Below are 19461 nucleotides of genomic sequence, written 5' to 3' on the forward strand. Positions count from 1 at the left end.
AGTATTATTGTATGCTAACTGATGGTGCCAGGATTCACCCCTCCCCTCTCGTAGAGAGATGACAATTGCCTCCTTAAGACAGCTAAGGACAAAGTCATGAATTCATAGTGGAGATATTCTTCATGTGCACATGTTCCTTCAATACCTTTTCTTGCAATTTACGTATGCCTACAATGTAATTTGTTACTGTGTACAGAAGTTAAGTTTGCATCATCATCATCATCATCATCATCATCATCATCATCATCATCATCATCATCATCATCATCATCGTCATCATCATCATCATCATCATCATAATATTCTTCTTCTTCTTCCTCCTCCTCTTCTTCCTCTTCTTCCCCCCATTCCCATTTCCAAAGCCATCCTCTTTAGTCTTTCTTTCCACCAATAGCAGTGCTGCTGTCTATGTCTCGATGCTTTCCACTACAGAGTCCCTCCACACTTCATTTGAGGTATTCCTCGATCTAGTTCCTTCCAGTGATCATTTCCTCAAGAGACTCTATTCCGAATCATCTTGTTTCGCATTAGTGTCATGAATCCAAACAACTTGAACTTAGCTCTGTCAGTTCTTTCTTGCAATTTACGTATGCCTACAATTCTTCCTATGTCCTTGTTTTGTATTTTGTCTCATCTAGTCTTTCCTAACATGCCCCTTAGGAACGTCATTGCTACGGCTAGAATCCTGCTCTTGTTTCTCTTAGTCGAAGCCCAGGCTGCTGAAGCATATATCAATAATACTGGCACAAAATTAGATTAATACAGGGTCATCTTGCATATCACTGGCACATTTTTGTTCCGTATAATGCCTCCAACACACCATTACAATCTTGCTGCTCATTCCATTCTCATATTAATTTATTTATTCGTCCAATCTTCTTCATGTGATATCAAAATTATGTAATCTATAAAAAAGATAATAGTTCCCCAAGGGACAACAGATGATAAAACAAAACAAAAAGGTTAGCAATCACTGCCTAAGTGCTTGACCTACTAAATGCATCTTGTACAAAAAAACACCCACAACACAACACACTCAACTCTCAATTATCCACACAAGTGGGGTAAATGGAGAGCCCCATACCGAACAAAACACAGACATGTAGTTCATTACGTTTTTGTTCTTTACCTTCACAGTTTGGAGGAGAAGTTCAAGGATGTCATTACACAGCAACGCAAAAAACTCATTATATAAATCATTTATCAGCGGATACTGAAACATTCAAGAAAAAAAATGATATTTCAATTTGCAAAATCTTAAATTGTAGACGTCTATGACATGGATAACTGAGAGCTGCAACCAAACTATGAAGTAATTTACCAAATGCTACCTTTTCAAGCTGCTGAGAGTCCTCTTCAAGAAGGTAGACAGCAGGAATAGCAGGCATGGACACCAATGGAGACCCACTCTGCTCTGTTTCAGTCTCATTAACAGGGCTGCGGTCAACAACGCCTACAATATAACATCACACCATAAGAAAGTGGATTTTGAAAACAAATTGTGAATAAATAAATGAAGGTGAGCAACAGACATGAAACAAATTTGGTGGTTCAATTTGTTGGGGTATATCCGCCAATAACCTCACCATGAGAATGTGCATTCAGGTTCTCAATGCCACCACAAGAGTCAAATTCTGTAGCAACATGTTCTGGATACACGTGGACAAAAACTGAGTGAGCTGGATGCAGGATACAGGTCCTATATCTATAAACTTGCATTCAAAAGGTGATGGGTTTGAGCTCGCCCCATCTGCAGCCTTAAAACAAGTTTCTCTTCTCAGGACAAGGAGAAAAGTCTTTCAAAAACTTAAAACATTCCTTGCAATTTGTTCTTTAACATGACAAAAACACGAAGATATCACCTATAACAATTTGGACCATGAAAACATAAATATAAACAATAGATTTATAGACGCAATAGTTCCCTCCGGGGATAAATACCGTTGTAGTTTGTCAGTCTCCAGATCTCGAGATCACATTTCAAATTGGCATAGGTGGTTAGATTTTTGAAAAGCAGAAAAAGTCCATACAACACTCCATATCATGACATGGGTATATAAAAGATCTCTGATGACACACTTTGCATCTATTCAAGATTTTTTTTTTTTGCTTTACGTCGCACCGACACAGATAGGTCTTATGGTGACGATGGGACAGGAAAGGCCTAGGAGTGGGAAGGAAGCGACTGTGGCCTTAATTAAGGTACAGCCCCAGCATTTGCCTGGTGTGAAAATGGGAAACCAAGGACAACCATTTTCAGGGCTGCCGACAGTGGGGTTCAAACTCACTATCTCCTGGATGCAAGCTCACAGCTGCACGACCCTAACCGAACAGCCAACTCTCCTGGTCAACAAAATTAATTTACATTCAACCACAGATTGCCCAAGAGAGATGCAGTTTACTCTGCTATCTGATAGAAGGAAACAAACAGAACATGAAAACTTATTATGTACAGACAGCCCAGATGGCATCAAACCAAAATTCCTGCTCATGCTGGCTTATTCAGTTAATTACATGAAATAATCTCGTACATTGCGAACAAATGACACATAGTCACTTTCTCAAGCCAAACATCAAGTTTTTCTGGTATAACAAATATTGCATTACTTAAATTGTCTGTTTAGCCACAGCTATGGTTCGCAACTGAGATTTCTGTTAATATCTGGCCTAGATATTTGAACAATTTACTTGTACTTGCTCCCCATTTATGGTAACAAGCCATGACTTCCAAATTTCATTTACAATCACAATTTTTGTCTTCTTAGGTTGATTTTCAGGAGGTCTCACAGTGTACGGATAGTGTCCCTGCCTCTTACCTGGAGGTCCCACGTTCAATTCCTGGCCAGGTCAGGATTTTTACCTGAATATAAGGGCTGGTTCGAGGCGGCTCCACTCAGCCTACGTGATTACAATTGAGGAGCTATCTGGCGGTGAGGTGGTGATCCCGGTCTAGAAAGCCAAAAATAACAGCCAAGAAAGTTCGTTGTGCTGACCACATGATAGCTCACAATCTGCAGTCCTTCGGGCTGAGCGACTGAGCAGCAGTCGCTTGGAAGGCCATGGCCCTTCAAGGTTATTACGCCATAGGATTTAGGTTTGGTTTTAGGTTGGTTTTTGCACCAAAGTCTGATATTTCATCATTCAGATATTTTGGTATTTTAGATGACAAATTTGAGCCTTGTGCAATGAGAACATCTAGACCATCAGAAAATTTAATGGTTTCATCCATTTTAACATCCTATTTTAGATTTATTTACTACATTTCTTAATATTTGACAAGCACTCTTCAGGATGAGCAAATAAAAATGTTCAACTTCCATTTTAAAATATAGCATAAAAATTTAAAATACAGAAAATAATTTCGTTATCATATTATTTAACAGAACATGATCCCCCCTATTCCACTCCTTCAATCCCTCTTCTCTTCTTCTTCATCCATTCCCTTTTCCAGTCTCCATCTTACTTGACCTTTCCATCATTCCTCTTCTAGTACTTTATTGCTACCGACTCCTCTATTTGCAAAACAGTCCACAACAGATCTCCTCCATCTCATTCTAGGCTGTCCCCTAGGCCTCTTTTCAGTATCTGTATTCATGAATGTTCTCTTTGGTATTCTCTCTCCTGGTATACTCATCATGTGTCCAAACCATTTTAGCTTTGCTATATCAATCTCTTCTTGAAGTTTACACACTCCCACGCTTCTCCTTATTTCCTCATTTTGTATTCTATCTCGTCTAGTCTTTCTCTATATGCTCCTCAAGAACCTCATTTCAGCTGATTGTATCTTACTTTGGTTCCGCTTTGTCAACGTCCAGGCTGCTGAAGCATAGGTCAGTATAGGTTTATAATAGGATGAGTATAAAACCTTCTTGCACTGCATTGGCACATCTTTGTTCCATACAATGTCTCTCACACATTAGTAGAAACTTGCAGACTGCTGTATTCTTAAATCAATTTCTCCACCCAAATTTCCATCTTGTGTGACATTATGCTGCCCAAATATTTAAAATTTTTCACTACTTCAAGAGGTTCATTTCCTATTTTTATCACTCCCCTGGATTTTCTGTTACCTCTCGTCATAATCAAAGTCTTGCTTTTCTTAGTACTAATCTTCATTCCAAAATTTATCTCCTCATTCCATAAAACAACTTGTGTCTGTACTTTCTCTTCATTATCTCCCCAAACCTCAATGGCATCAGCAAAGAGCATAGACTTTACTTGTTCGCCCATCATCTTCTCCTTGATACTATGCAGAATTCTATCCATGGAAGAGTCAGGGAGACAATACACTTCCCTGTCTTAAGCCTGTCTCAACTCTGAACCATTCAGTTTGACCCATTTCGGTTCTCCCCTCCCTCTTACTACTTAATCACCTTAATCCAACAACACATTTGCTTAGCAGTCCTGCATTTTCTATTCTTCTCCTCCAGGCCCCATGCCAAAGATCTTGAATAAGGCACAATGTTATTTATAGTGGGATTTTAATTTTTCAAGCCAGGGAAACTGTAGCATTCTCCTTCTCCTCCTCCCAAGTGGGTTCGCAGGTGTGACCTGTATCACAAATGTGGATTTGATCCTGGATTATGGCTGGATGCCCTTGCTGACACCACCTTATGTTGAGGGACATATTCAATATCAAGTGTTTCTGTGGTGGTTGACAGTATGTGTATGACAGTATGTGTATGACAGTATGTGTATGAAGAGAAGTGTGTTAGCACAAACACAAATACCCAGACCTCAAGTCAAAGGAATTAACCACACAGTTAAAGTCACCGACCTAAACAGAAATTGAACTCGGGACCCTCTGAACAATAGGCCTTGACGATGACAATTCAGCCAAGGAGATGGACCATGAAAACTGTGGGGATGTAAAGTTAAATATCTATACTGTAGATTACAATGCCCAAAATAAATTTTTTACCTGTGGTAATACTGGCTTTGCGCTGTGCACTCTGCAGGGGAAGGCTGTTCTGGGAAGGGTTTCTCACGACATCACGTTTCTCCAATTTATCCACAAGGAGATGATATATTGCACTGATGTGATTAAAACTGTCTGCCTGCACAGACTAAAAAAACAAAAACAAAAACATGAAACGATGGAAAATTTTAATTTTTCACTATTATTATTCCACGATAAACAATGATTGCAAATGCCCATACTACCTTAATAATCATATCTTGATCGAGTCCCGGCAATTGTAACATGTGCTCCACAACCAAAGAGTTCAGAGGGAGAGGAGTGTCTATAGGTTCTGTTATGCAGTCCATTTCTGCCTCTAACCTCTGCAGTGAAGGTTCAACATCCCCCTGAAAGCATAACCACCACAAAAGAGGTTACAAAGATTTCCACTATTTGAAAAAAAAAAACCTGAAGAAAAATGTGTTGTATCCAATGAAATGTTCAATATTACAGATGCCCTTAATTTCTCTTTTAAATCATACTTTGAAAGTTCAATCTTTTTAACTACAACCCATATTGACCAATTAAACCTAAATAAAGGTAACAGTTGATCCGCCAGTCAATATAATCATTCTCCTCCTCCTTCTTCTTCTTCTTCTTCTTCTTTGCTTCAGCCAACTATAGAACGTAAACAAAATTCAGGAAACTCAATCGTCAAAAGTTATCAGTGTTTCACCCCAGTGCGGCATGGGCTCATCAGTTGGATACCGCACCTTCCCAAGACATTGGTTGGCAAGCACACAACTGCAAGCTATACATATGATAAGCACAATGCAGTGCCGACGTACTAGAGGAGAATTGCATCTCCACTTGCTATAAATGCCCTCCCGGGCATTTAGCTATCTCAATCACAAGCCATATTTTTGGTCAACTGTAGACCCTGTTCAGTTTTGGCGGCTGCTGGGCTTTGACTCATTTAAATATTGTTTTGATGTTGGTCATGTATTACATCTTCTCATAGGAGATCCATAAGCCTGCCATATTCACTTATTTTTGGAGCAGGGCAATCTGGTGCCTCCTCAAATGATTCTGATAGAATAACGCCATCCGTGAAGGCTAGACAATCCAATTCAATTCCTCCGTTCTTGTATCCCAGTCGTAGACCACCTATTCCTTGCTTTCTGGCACCACTGTCTAATTACTTTGTCGAGGACACGTTACCTCTGTCTGTCTGACCCTTGTAATCCCAAAAACTTCCAATAGTATACCTCTTAATTGGTCTTGGATGTTGTGTTAGTTAAAGCTTGTTTGATCTGGTCCTCCTATCTGGATCTCCTCTGGAACTAGGAGCAGTGTTTCTCAATCTACCAATCTACCAGCGATGATCATCTTCAAGTTCGGAATCTCTTCCGCACATGAGCTGCCCAATCAAAATCCTCCTTGGCACTCTCCAATTTGTGGCTCCAATTGTTTTGTTTTTATCTGCTCTATTTAGTAATGCACTTGAAAGTACTTTGTAGGTCCGTGGTAGTGGAACTATTCCGCTATAATTGCTGACATCTGAAGTCCTTTCTTGTGAAGTGGGCGTATCGACACAGGTGTACATCCATCTGGGAGCTTCTCTTCTTTCCAAGTCTTGTTCAGGGTTCACATCAGCTACATGATCACTCTATTGTCAGCATACTTCAAAAGCTCTACAATTATTCCATCCTTTCCAGGTGCATTGCTGTTCTTCAAAGTCTTAATGATGTTCCTGACATCTCCTGTGGTTTGAAGATGGTTCCTCAGTAGTATAGTCAAACTTTTGGGATGGTGGTTCACATTTAAAGGGATATGCAAAACAGCCTGCCAGAATCTATTCTCTACACCACTGTAGACAACTTTACCTCCTCTACTTCTGAAGCAGAAACGTGCGAGGGTCATATCTACTCAAGTTGGTCTTGATTATACTAATAAAGTCCTAAGTGGTGTTCTTTTGAAAGTCCCATTCAATCTGTGTCAAGCATTCTTGAGTTTTCTGATGGCTTTGGAAATTATTTTTCTTGTTTTCAGGAACTTCTAGTTTTTGGGTCTTTTTTCAAGAACACTAATCCATCCACGCCTACCAATGTTCTTCAATTGCTTTATCTTCCTCCACTGACCACTACGATTACAATCACATTCTTGTTTGGGACCTTGGATATTGTTTCCTCCAAATCTTCTACTTCTTCTGGGTCTGTTTCAGTGGTCTAATTCAAGGGTGTGCTTTGACTAATGTGTAGATCTCATCACCTCCTTTGAGAGAAAGGTTGGAGATTCTAGAAATTGAGAAGTTGAAGTGGATGACTGTTCTAAGGATTCATTTATTAACTATGAAACCCATGCTTAGATGAGGGATGTTCTTTATCACTCTCTTGCCAGGATTTCCTTTCAAAATACTATACCCTTCCGATTCAAAAACCAACTCGTCTTGGTATCTGAACTCCTGTAGTGCCATTATGAACATGTTCTTTTTGGACACAGGATATATATTATTTTTTACTACTTGTTTAACGTCGCACTGATGCATCAAAGGTTTTCGGTGATGGAGGGATGGGAAAGGGCTGGGATTGTAAAGGTAGCAATTAAGGTCCAGCTCCAGCATGGAAACATGGGATACCACGGAAAACCATCTTCAGGGCTACGATGGTGCAATTCCCTAACATCCAACTCTCACTACTATATAAAAAAAGTCCTCCAGACAACACGAGGAACAGAGCTAATAGACAACTGAATACTGCTATAATGGAAGGTCGTGTGTAACACTTCACGGCGAACACAGAACAAATGGTCCAGTAGGCTAACAAATGTTCTCTACAAGGAGCCCTACACACAATGTGACCACATGGTACTGTATTCTGCATTTTAGCCTCACGATTTTATACAGAGGTTCCAGTTCGCACCTCATTTTACAACTACCCTAGGAGAAGTTTAAATTGCTTTCACATCAAATGACAACAGTAGCTGCATGAGCACGTCTTACACAAGACATAGTTCCTGTGTTTATGAAATCACTTTTCTTTTGTTAGAACATATGTTTTTACCATTGCATTTGGAGAAATAGGAGACAGTTCAAAGTGATATTCAATAAGGATTACACAATTTCGTATAAGAAGAGGATCTGGTTTTGGTCTCTGAACACATGGTTTTAGAATGACTAAGTGATAGTGTTTCAATGACATTTTATCACAATTTTTATTTAGTGTAGTCCATATGTCACACTTAGTGTACCAGAATTTTAATCATAGAAGGTCACAAGGCTAATTAGAAAGCTTCTTGTTTTAATATTTAAGGTTAGTATTTTTTATTAAAGCTGAAGATGCCCTATAGAAAGGGCGAAACATCTCCCGAAGGTGTCTGTAATTGTATGTACTTGTAAACACTTATAAGTGGATAGTATTGAATAGGTGGACTAATAAAATACCTTAATTGAATTTTAAGTTATAACACATTTCAATATGGAATAATTATGAAGTTTGTAACATGTAATAAGTGGTATGTTCTGAGCTGTCAGTGGAGAGATGGCGTGGAATGACATTAGTAGATTAATAAGTTTGAGTGGTGTCTTTAAAAGTAAGAAAGATCACAATATGAAGATAAAGTTGGAATTCAAGAGGACAAATTGGAGCAACTATTTGTTTATAGGAAGGGGAGTTAGAGAGTGGAATAACTTACCAAGGGAGATGTTCAATAAATTTCCATTTTCTTTGAAATAATTCAAGAAAAGGCTAGGAAAACAACAGATACAGAATCTGCCACCTGGGCGACTATCCTAAATGCAGATCAGTAGTGACTGATCCTACAATAGTTAACAGTTCTGACCTTTTTAGTGTATTAAAATAGCGTTCTATGGCCAGATTATTAAATTTCCTTCGTACATTATGTTACAAACTTTATTTCTACAATGTGTTTTACAATCTTCCACAATGAGTTTGAATAATCTCTCTGTAGTAGATGGGCAGCTGTTATCCCTCCATCGTACAATGCTATTTGTAGACTGATTTAGACTTTAGGCTATAATAAAAGCCAGTAGATGCCTTGGGAATAATAATTACCAACCTAATCTTGGTTATGGAGTTAAGATTCATGTTTTCAAAAGTTTTTTTTTCTTTTTTGCGTCGCACTGACACAGATAGGTCTTATGGCGACGATGGGATAGGAAAGGCCTAGGAATGGGAAGGAAGCGGCCGTGGCCTTAATTAAGGTACAGCCCAAGCATTTGCCTGGTGTGAAAATGGGAAACCACGGAAAATATCTTCAGGGCTGCCGACAGTGGGGTTCGAACCCACTATCTCCCAATTACTGGATAATGGCCACACTTAAGCGACTGCAGCTATCAAGCTCGGTACAAAAGCTTTTGTCTGGAGGACTTTATTATATGGTAGTGAGAGTTGAATGTTGGGGAACATTAAAAGTGAATGAAAGCAGCAGAGATATGAGTATGGAGTAGGATAACCTATACAAGCTGGGCAGAACAAAAAACAAATGCTGCGATGCTTGGGGAAGTCAATGAAGACTATACACTGTTAAGGGTACTGGTAAGGAATAAAATGTCACTGGCCACATGGTAGGGCATAACAATTTTCTTCTTAACATCATGGAGGGGAAAACTGCCAGGAAAAGGACAGCTGAGAAGTAAATATATGGACCAAGCGTAGAGTGAGGTTCACAAGATCTTCTTTGGCCATCCTTGTCCAGGGAGCTACTGGGCAAAGCAGTGGATCACTGACTCCACGACTTCCTGATCCACTTGATAAAGGGGGAGGGGCCTCACCACACCAAAGGCATTTTATACCTGTCATATATCAACAATGCTGCCCCTAACCAGGAGTACAGAAGCCTTTTGCAGCTGTAACCTGGACAAGAGATGCTACATACTGGATTTAATTGGCATTTCTTCCACTGGGGGACCAGCATCCACCTAAAAGAGCTCCTCTGCAGAAAGCCGTTAGCCCCTTTAGAAAGCTTGGTTATTTACTGCTGCCCAACAATCGGCATTGAGTTGATGGCTACACAATCTACTCCAGCCCATAGTAGGTAACCGTAGCCTGACATAAAGGTTCAATATATATGAAGAGAAAATGAATAGCGAGAAAGACAAGAAACTGGCTGTAGTGACAAAGCGGTGCATGAATGAACCTTTATTGATTTGTTACAAAAGTAGCCTCTCCTAGCCTAGCGGGTGTAATAGAGCATGTGCCATAATGTAAAAGTGGACATAGCCCGTAGAAGGTTAGATTCCTTTCACCACTTTCGTACAATTACTCTTTCCAATATTATAATCCACTACACCAGTGGATGGGCTGGGCATTTTTTTCCCTTCTTGTAAACAGTTTTCTGGTCAATGCAGGTGAGATTTTTGAAAAGTCATATCTCTACGGGTCCATGTAACATTAGAGGTCTCGTGGCAAGATATTAACAGTCATGTAAAACTACAACCTGTCTGTAAACAATCATCCTAACTAACAGCACAGCAAGGGATAAATTAAGAAATTACAGAATGCAAGGGCACAAATCTTTAAAGAACACTACAATTAGCAATTTCTAGGGTTTGAAAAAGGAAAGAGTTAAAACGCAGTATGCTGTTCATAGAGGTTTAACATCCTCACTCAATGCATAAATCACGCTCAACAATTCTTATCTCATGACACTTACACTGCAAAAAAAGGTTTCAAACTACACTCATAACTTATTATGTGGCCACTGAGAACAATACACAAACCCACAGGAATTGCACCAGGTAGACTGTAATCAAAAGACCTGAAGTGACAAAATCAGAAATGAACTGAACAGGAAGGAAGCTGACATCAAAGTTTCTATCACCAGTGTTATAAAGAAGCATACACTTCAGTGGTATGAACATGTAATGAGAATGGACAATGTGATAACTGCAAGGAAATACTTCAACCTCAAAGTGGGATGCAAAAGACCAGGGAAACATTAGATAGAGTAAAACTGGAGGTGAAGGAAAAGGAATTCATGTGGGGGATTTCCAAGAAAAATTGTATGAAGATAGGAAGAAGTGGTGAGCTTGTATACTAAACCTGGGAAACTGAAATTGGAGAATAATGTAAATGATGAGTCTGTAATCAAATTGTAAAGAAAATAATTTTTTACAACCATGTTCTTCAGTTAGGAACCCTTTCCCCCCCCCACCCTCATTAATAATATCACTTCTTTGGCTAACCTGTTTCAACCTGCAACATGTCTCCATTTACAAACTTGCTAGGTTTCATGGTCCAGTTAGTTCCCCAACATTATAATTAATTCTTCTCTAAATTAATAACAATTTATAATATATTAAAAACACATGATTATTTCAAGAAATTTTGAACATTTCTTTATCAATGAAACTAGGAGATAGAAATTCACTTGATTCATCCAGCGGTGGTGTAAGATCTGCTTTATTCCAAGTCGTTTCTCAGGATCCACAACTAGCATGTGGCGTATCAGATGTTCACAATCTGGAAAAAATAGGAAAAAAAGACACTTTAGACAAGAACTGCTAAATAATATTATATAAAATACGATTATGTTTCATGAAATAAGTACTCCTCCTAACAGGAATGATTAAGGATTAGTTTATCACTATTATCTGTTTCCCCAGGAACAACAGAAAGAAGGCAACAAACTGTAAACATTTCTGAGGACCTTTTTAGATCATACCACAATTGTGTCTTCAAAATTAGTTTAATTAAAAAACTCAAAATATAAAGTAGCACTGCAGATTTCCAATCTAGCTGTGAGAGCCTACAACACTCTAGTGCACAGGTTAATTCACTAATATTTTCTAACTCTAGATAATGTACTTGTCATACATATGTAGTAATCTCAGAAGCAATAGAGAGCTTTGAAATATTTTCAGACTCCTTAATTTTATTTAAAAAGTACAGTGATTGAATTTCACACAAGAGCTTGTATCAGAGTAATATACAGGGTAGTTGGAAACAACGTGAACCAGGTCTATGAGCATTAGAGGGCTGGTCATACTGATACATAATTTAAAGAAATAATTTTATATCTCGCACCATTGTTATTTCATCAGCTGCTGAAGCCCATTAGATCGCTTCATGGGTGAATTTCAATGGGCTTTGCGCGGCACTGTTGCTAAATCTGCACGTGACTCAAGAACGGCTTGAAAGCCATGCCGAAAAATCAGGATCTAACACACCATTTGCTTTGGCGCAATCCTGTCAGCTCTAACCTAATCAATCTTCATATCGGAGAAAAATAACACCATATCCAAGCCCAAGACAGCTTTGCAATTTACAAACTACATAAACTAAACAACAACACAACCAATTAAACAAAGATTGTACTTCTACATGGAGAGAAGCTAATCTACCAGAACTATACAATAAAAGCATAATAGGAATAGTGATTACTGTGAGGTGGAGCCTGGTGATTACCAGATATTTGGCGATTGCCAGGGAATCGTGAGGATACTCACAATAATAATAAAAGTTTGGGATAATAAGGATAATACCTCCCTCCGGCAGTGATAACTGCTGGATGGAGCCTGGTGATTACCTGATAATTTGGTAATTGCCAGAGGATCATGAGAATTCTCACGAACCATCACGTCTCTCCCCCAGGGAGGCTGCTGACCTGCCTCCTCTGACCTGATTGTGGCAGCAAGCCCAAATTTACATACTTACTCTGCTACATACCTTATTCACTTTAATCCTAACCTACGCTACTAAGATTTGCTGCTACAATCATAACTTTCGTCAGCTGCTGAGTATGTGCGCAAATTCCTCTTACATTCCAACCTACTATCTTGGTGGTTCATACATTTATTAGCTATAAGTTTGTCCCATGTAAAATTGTATGCCCATTTCTTTGACCTGATTGTGTCAGCATATCTAGTATTACATTATACCACTACTTGCTGAGATAACCATAACATTCCATCAGCTGCTGCGTGCATACCATTCAAGACCAAGTAACCTCATTCTTCTCTCATTGCAACCTACTGTCTTAGCTTTTTCTATCCATATATGTGACCACACAACCTTTTCTTAAGCCACCACAATACTGATTTAGTTGTTTCTATCCACTGATGAGAACAAACAACCCTTACTTCTACTTTTAATGCTTCGTTTATAAATTTACGCCCCCCCTTCTTTTAATTTGTTTACACATAAACTTTTGACCGCACTTAAGTACCGATTTAAATTCCCACCCCTGTACCATTCCTTAATCACCCACCCTAGAATTTTTTGTTCGTCTCCTTGTTTTAATATCTCTTTATTACTATCGCTCAAAAGTTTCCCTCTTAACGTCTCCATTTCTTTGCAGTGAGCTACCAAGTGTAAGTCATCGATCATCTTCCTGCATAATATACATAAAGCCTTACCTTTGTTCTTGATCCACCCTTTATTTTTGTATAATCCCATAAGCCACTACAACAGACCTCCTTTCATCATTCTATCCCCGTTCCTTATATTTATCTCTGTGACTGTTATTACCTTATTGAATACACTGAGGGATGTTCTATTTCTGCTTTCTTCTATCTGTCTCCGTTTCTGTATATCCCTGATTCTCATTATATTCGCTTTCTGGCTTCTACCGCACTTTCTGTTCCAGACCTCTTTCCAAATATATCCCATCACAATCGTCTCCATATACCTTTTAATTTTTGATAGCCAGCTCTCCGTATACATACTTTTCCGTTGTTGTTGGAAAGCCGTTTGCAGCACTTCACCCTCTTCCCCTCTTTTCAAACGCATCCAGTAGTTGAGTACTCTCTTAGCACATTCAATTTCCATAAATTCCCCGCACATTAATACCGCTCCGGCGTTCGCTGTGCACTGCGGAAGCTGCATTATCACCTTGCTAAATCTACAAACAATTTGATTTAGCGTATCTCTCTTTTCCTCAAGACCCCATAGTTCAGCCCCATATAGTACTCTACTTAATTCATTCACTCCCGTATCCGAGTTATTGCCTATAGCATGTGACCATGCTGTGGACCATATCCGAGTTAGCCCGGATAAATACAACCTTGAATTGGAGCCGTTCCTACGCAGCTGGGATCTGGTTTGGTCACAAATATGTGCAAGAGAAATGAAGGTAATACCCTTATGAATGCTTCTACTCACCAGAAACCACATGGCCACGGTGATTTTCCCTCCCAATGCACTTTCTTTTGGTTTTGTTTCTGAAGGTAGCCTAGCGCTGGCCCAACTAGCTGTGTAGTTGGTTTGTGATTGCATAAGCGTGTGTATAATCGCATTCTGAAGTGTAACCATGGCGTGTAGGGACAATATAAGTGTTGACAAAATTGCCGACATCCTTTTCAATGAAGACTCAGGTGATGAACTGATACCTGAACTAAGTGAAACTGAAAGTGACAGTGATGACAGTGAAGATGATTCTCCTGGACACATGACAAAAAACACAGTACCGGTACCTGAATGTTCGCCTTTATATTGCCCCCGCCCCTGCGATCCCATTTACTGCTAAACCAGGTATAAATATTGAAACAGAAAACACTAACGAGATGTCATTTGTAAATCTATTTCTCACAGCTGAATTTCTTGAATACCTATGCGAGCAAACAAATCTGTATGCCAGTCAGGTAATCAGTGCTGCGCTGCACCTCTTCTCTACACACTCTTTTGCTCAAACATGGAGTCCAGTGACTGTTTCAGGAATGAGACAGTTCCTGGGTTTGATGCTCACTACCGGCATCATTAGTAAACCATTTCTCAGAATGTACTGGACAGAAGATCCAATTTTCACCCCTCCTATTTTCTCAAAGACGAAATCACTTTGAAAGTATCCTTTCATTTCTCCACTTTAGTGACAGCAGCGAATACGAGCACAGCACTGACAGATTGTATAAAACCAGACCCATTTTACAGAAACTTTTCAACAGATTTACAGAGCTTTATACCCCAAACAGAAAATTGCTCTGGACGAAGGAATGCTAGCCTGGAGAGGGTGCCTAAGATTCCACGTATACAACCCTGGTAAAATAATAAAATATAGAATTTTAGTGAGGATGGTTTGCGAGTCTAATCTCTTGAAGTTTCCGCCATCAAATAAAATCAAGTTCCCCTCAAGAAGGTGCAAAGTGTGCTTCAAAAATAAAATTATTAATAAAACACGCTATTTTTGTGGAAAGTGTGGTGTTTCCATTCACCCAGCAAAGTGTGACATTACCTACCACACCCTACAGAGATACTAGAGGACTTCATTAAGGTATGTGCAAAATTTTGTTTCCATATCTTGTTTAGTTTAGAGCTTATTGTAAAAAGAATTCGTTGTTGTTTGCTCTGTCACAACAGCTTGAATAGCTGGGCCAGCCCTTTAAACAGCCAGCTCAGATGATGGGCGTGAATGCGTTAACACTAATGTCCTGTATTTTATAATTTAGCCTCGGGAACTTTGACTCTAAAATTTTCACAACTGAGAGGGCTGCTACCCCTTTCCATTTTTTTCTCTTTATTTGAGCTTCCCACCCACCTCTTCTGTTTATAATCACTCCTAAATATTATAATTTATGTACTTGTTCAATCATCTCCTCCTGAACAATCCATTTCATTTCTTTTTTCCCGCCTTTGTTTTTTTGTATTACTATCACTTTTGACTTGTTTCCATTAATTTTCAGTGACCACTCCCTAGCGTATTCCGAAACTTTGTTCAAATTTTTCTGTAGCCCCTCCCAGTTAAAGCCATCAGAATCACGTCATCTGCAAAAATCAATCCTGGGATCTCTAGTCCGTTTATCACCGGCACTGCCCAGTTAATTTCTCCGTGCCCTTGCAATATATCATTTATGAAAAATAGAATAGGCGATAATTTACATCCCTGTTTTAATCCCATCTTACAATCTATTAGACTACTTATATTTTCCTCTAGCTTAATACAACAATAAACATTCTGATATATTGCATCTACTGCCCTAATGATTTTCCTTGATATTCCCAACCTTCCTAGTTCTTCTATTAAGGTCTTTCTACTTATAGTATCAAACGCTTTTTCAAAGTCTATGGCAGCTAAGTATACTTTGCCTCTTCCCTGTTCAGGTATTTTTCTAGTATCATCTTCACTGTCATTATATTGTCTGACGTCCTTCTGCCTTTCTAAAACTGTCCTGAAAAACTGACAATACCGATTTCTCTTCTGCCCAATCCCTTAATCTATTTGCCAATACACCTGTATAACTCTTGCCTAATGTATCCAATAAAGTTATCCCTCTATAATTACTTGGTATATTTCTATCACCTTGTTTGCCTGCTGCCATTTCTTGATGGATACAGTACTTTTGTATCCATCCCTTGACACAGGCCAGAGTAAAGTGTAGCTTTCACCGAAGTTCCAGTCTCATCCATGGCTGTGACAATATGGAAGCTGCTGGGGTATGGGTGATGCTGAGTATTGACATTCAGAGCTTGACTAGTGCATCTGAGTGTTATGAAAGGTGTTGCTCATAGGGTCAGTCGTGCTGCAATAGCACTTTCTGACCCAATGAGGAAAGCAATGGCAAACTACCTCACTCCTCATCTTGCCTAGTACGCCTCATTTTGGTGCTGTAATTGGTTTTTGTGGTTTCCTTATAACCGCATAACCTTTGGTGGTGCTATTTGAGGATCCAACCAGCCTCTGGGCTGATGACCTAATAACATTTCTTCTTGTAAATCGGGCATATAATTCCGTATTCCCACTCTTTTGGAAATTTACCCCCTTAGAAGATTTTGTTAAATAATTTTACTATGCCCTCAATCATCTGTCTGTATTTACCTATCTTTTTTCCAAAACTGGTTGCTGATCCCGTTCCTTCCCCCATCTAACCTACCCTTTAGTTCACTTATCACCTGAAGTACTTCCTCTTTTGCAATTACTTTATCGAGTTCATATATCGTTACCTCTCTCTCTCTCTCCACAAAACCCTCTCCCCTTTTATATAATTCCAATTAACCTCCCATCCTAATAATTCGTGGAAGTAGATCACCCACTGATCATATCCAATGCTCAGTTTATCAAACCTCTTTTCTCCCTTATTTATCCAGTTTACTCTACTCCATACTCTCCTGGGTTGATTCATCCTACACACCCTATTTATTAACTCTGTCTGTTTCTCCATCCATAGTTTCTTCCTCTCCACAATTTTATGTTTATATTCTTTCCTTAATTTAAAGAAAACTTCTCTTTCACTACTCCCTCCATTTTTCCTGAATTCCTTTAGCAATTTCATAACACTTTTCCTTAAATCCTCACACTCCTCGTTATACCACTCTACCTCTCTTTTATTCTTATTTCTCCTGCCTCTGTCCGTCTGAGCAAACCTTTTAATTGGGTATTCAATTAATTCCAATGCTCTATCAATATTGTCTTCTCTCACAGCAACTTCCCAACCATCCATTATTAGTTGTAATTCGTTTTCTATAAGGGCATCCAACTCCCGTTTTACATTATCTGTCCATTTGTATTTAATGTAAGTTCTTCCCCTCTCCATTCCCCTCTTTATCTCTCCATTCCTTGCTTCTTCTCAGGAGCGGTTATTCCATGGAATGAAGGGAATGAGCCATTCCCTTAAAAATTATTATACAAAGAAAAAAAATATTTAAGCATGTTATTGCAGCCAGTATTTATTTGAAGTTTTGTGTCATTTTATATATTATATAATTAACTTTATTTTAACGTGACAGTGATGCATGGACAGTTGAGAGTTGCAAACATACATCTGTCTACATGAGCTACGTAAGGATGTGCTATCAAAGCCGTTCGTCAGGCAAGTGGCTTGCCGGACTCGACCTTGGCTTCACTCTGGTCCCCTCGTAATTATTCGCTTGGGTTCGGGAAGCTCCGAGGGGCGAGGTAAGGGAATGCATCTGACTACTCATTCTGTTCAAGAGTATTTGTATGTGATAAAACGTGTGAGAAAAGGGTTTAATTGTGCTTCTGTTTTCAACGGAAGTGAAATACTGTACAGTGAGTTGTATAATTTAATTTACTTTGTGTTATTTGTGAAAATTACACCAAATTTACGTGCACACGTATGAATTAAAGGAACTACTGCGATTCTGCTGGCTTAGAAGGGAATGCATTGACTGTGGTCATTCCCCACTTTGAGTCTCTAAAGCATGGCAACTGACGGCACGAGTGTGGAGAGCGGAGGGGAGTGTGGATGCGTATTAGAATCTCTCTTAATCCAGGCTATGAGTTTGAGGGCTTTTCAAGAGAAGAGTAATATAATTTCCCATGCTAGACCAATGCCTCATTTACCGGGTGTAAAAACTAAGGTGAAATGTTGTGTTTGACACTTTAATGCAGAGCAGTATGGAAAAATGGTATATAAGTAATAATAATAATAACGTAAATGCATATATACAATATATATATACAATATATATTGTATTGAAAAGGTGGAAACATTTACGTTATTATTATTATTACTTATATATTATTCTCAGTTCAATACGGACCAAAAACATGAAATTCATAACCATCAATGGAAAAATAGGCTGGTTATGTGGTTATCAAAAAACATCAAAACTCTACTGTTGGCCTTGCGTTCTATTTTCAAATGAAAAGGGGGTGTAGAACAGTGTAGGCTTCGATGACAAGAAAAACTTGCTTAAAGCATCCCAGCGTCATCAGCAATCACAAACACATATCTGAGCTGAAATTCTGTTAACAACTTTTGGAACGACCAGAATAGATTTGCAACTCGATCAGCAGCGTAAACTGGAGACAATAAAACATAACAAGTTGGTAAAACAGAATAGAAAGGTGATCCAACGACTGACTGACATTGTAATGTATCTTGCAAGACAAGAATTTCCTTTCAGAGCACATGCAGAAGATAAAAGTTCCTTAAATCATGGAAATTATATAGAACTCATAACGCTGCTGAGCAAGTATGACGACACACTGGCACAGGTACTTTCTTACCTTTGTAGTACTTCGAAAGACATCAAATTTGCCAAATCCTAAATATCCATCACTGAAAGGAAGGTTCTTTAAATTAAACACAGGAATTCCTTCAAGTGCTCCTCTAGGGTTTCTTTTCAGCAACTGCTAAGATGCACTTTCTCTCAAGAAGCCAAGTCTTAGTGGTGAGAATTTTAAGAACAAATTATTTTGTAAAGTAAATGGCAAATTATCTGAAATGCTAAAAGTCACTAACTAAAATAAAATTATAGGAAAAAGAATAAGTTCCAAGGTATCATGTTTAGTCTCACCTAGGGCCTGTACTACGACAGCCAGATAAAAGTGCGGTATAAATTTATTTGGCAGTTTGGACATTTATCTGGAAGTTCGGTTGAAACCGCGTACTACGACTTTCGTTTATGTCCAATCTGGGAAAATATTCTCGAGTATAGCTATGCCAAAGTTGGAGAGGCTGTTAACGCTCTTATCTGGGACTTTAGCTCTTATCGGGGATGCTACTGTAATGAATCAAGATGGCTACTCATGAAGATGAATCTACATCTGCATGATGCTATACGAAATCAAGTTGTTACAATGTAATTTATGTATATATTTATAAAGTATGTCATGCTTCCTGTCCAGCTATCACAGAATTCTTA

General features: G+C 38.8%; 1 protein-coding gene across 3 annotated transcripts in view; it reads right to left on the reverse strand.

The window, feature by feature from the left end:
- The window catches only part of LOC136856864 (serine/threonine-protein kinase SIK3), a 677731-nt gene that overhangs the window by 75127 nt on the left and 583143 nt on the right, over nucleotides 1-19461 (reverse strand). For all 3 annotated transcript variants that reach the window (XM_068224993.1, XM_068224992.1, XM_067135068.2), the window contains 4 exons: nucleotides 11291-11382; nucleotides 5164-5307; nucleotides 4922-5066; nucleotides 1332-1453 (listed from right to left, as the gene is read on the reverse strand). In XM_068224993.1, coding sequence (XP_068081094.1) covers nucleotides 1332-1453; nucleotides 4922-5066; nucleotides 5164-5307; nucleotides 11291-11382 — 503 coding nt within the window. The remainder of the gene's footprint in view (nucleotides 1-1331; nucleotides 1454-4921; nucleotides 5067-5163; nucleotides 5308-11290; nucleotides 11383-19461) is intronic.

The sequence above is a fragment of the Anabrus simplex genome, chromosome 1 (assembly GCF_040414725.1).
Source record: "Anabrus simplex isolate iqAnaSimp1 chromosome 1, ASM4041472v1, whole genome shotgun sequence".
NCBI lineage: Eukaryota > Metazoa > Arthropoda > Insecta > Orthoptera > Tettigoniidae > Anabrus > Anabrus simplex.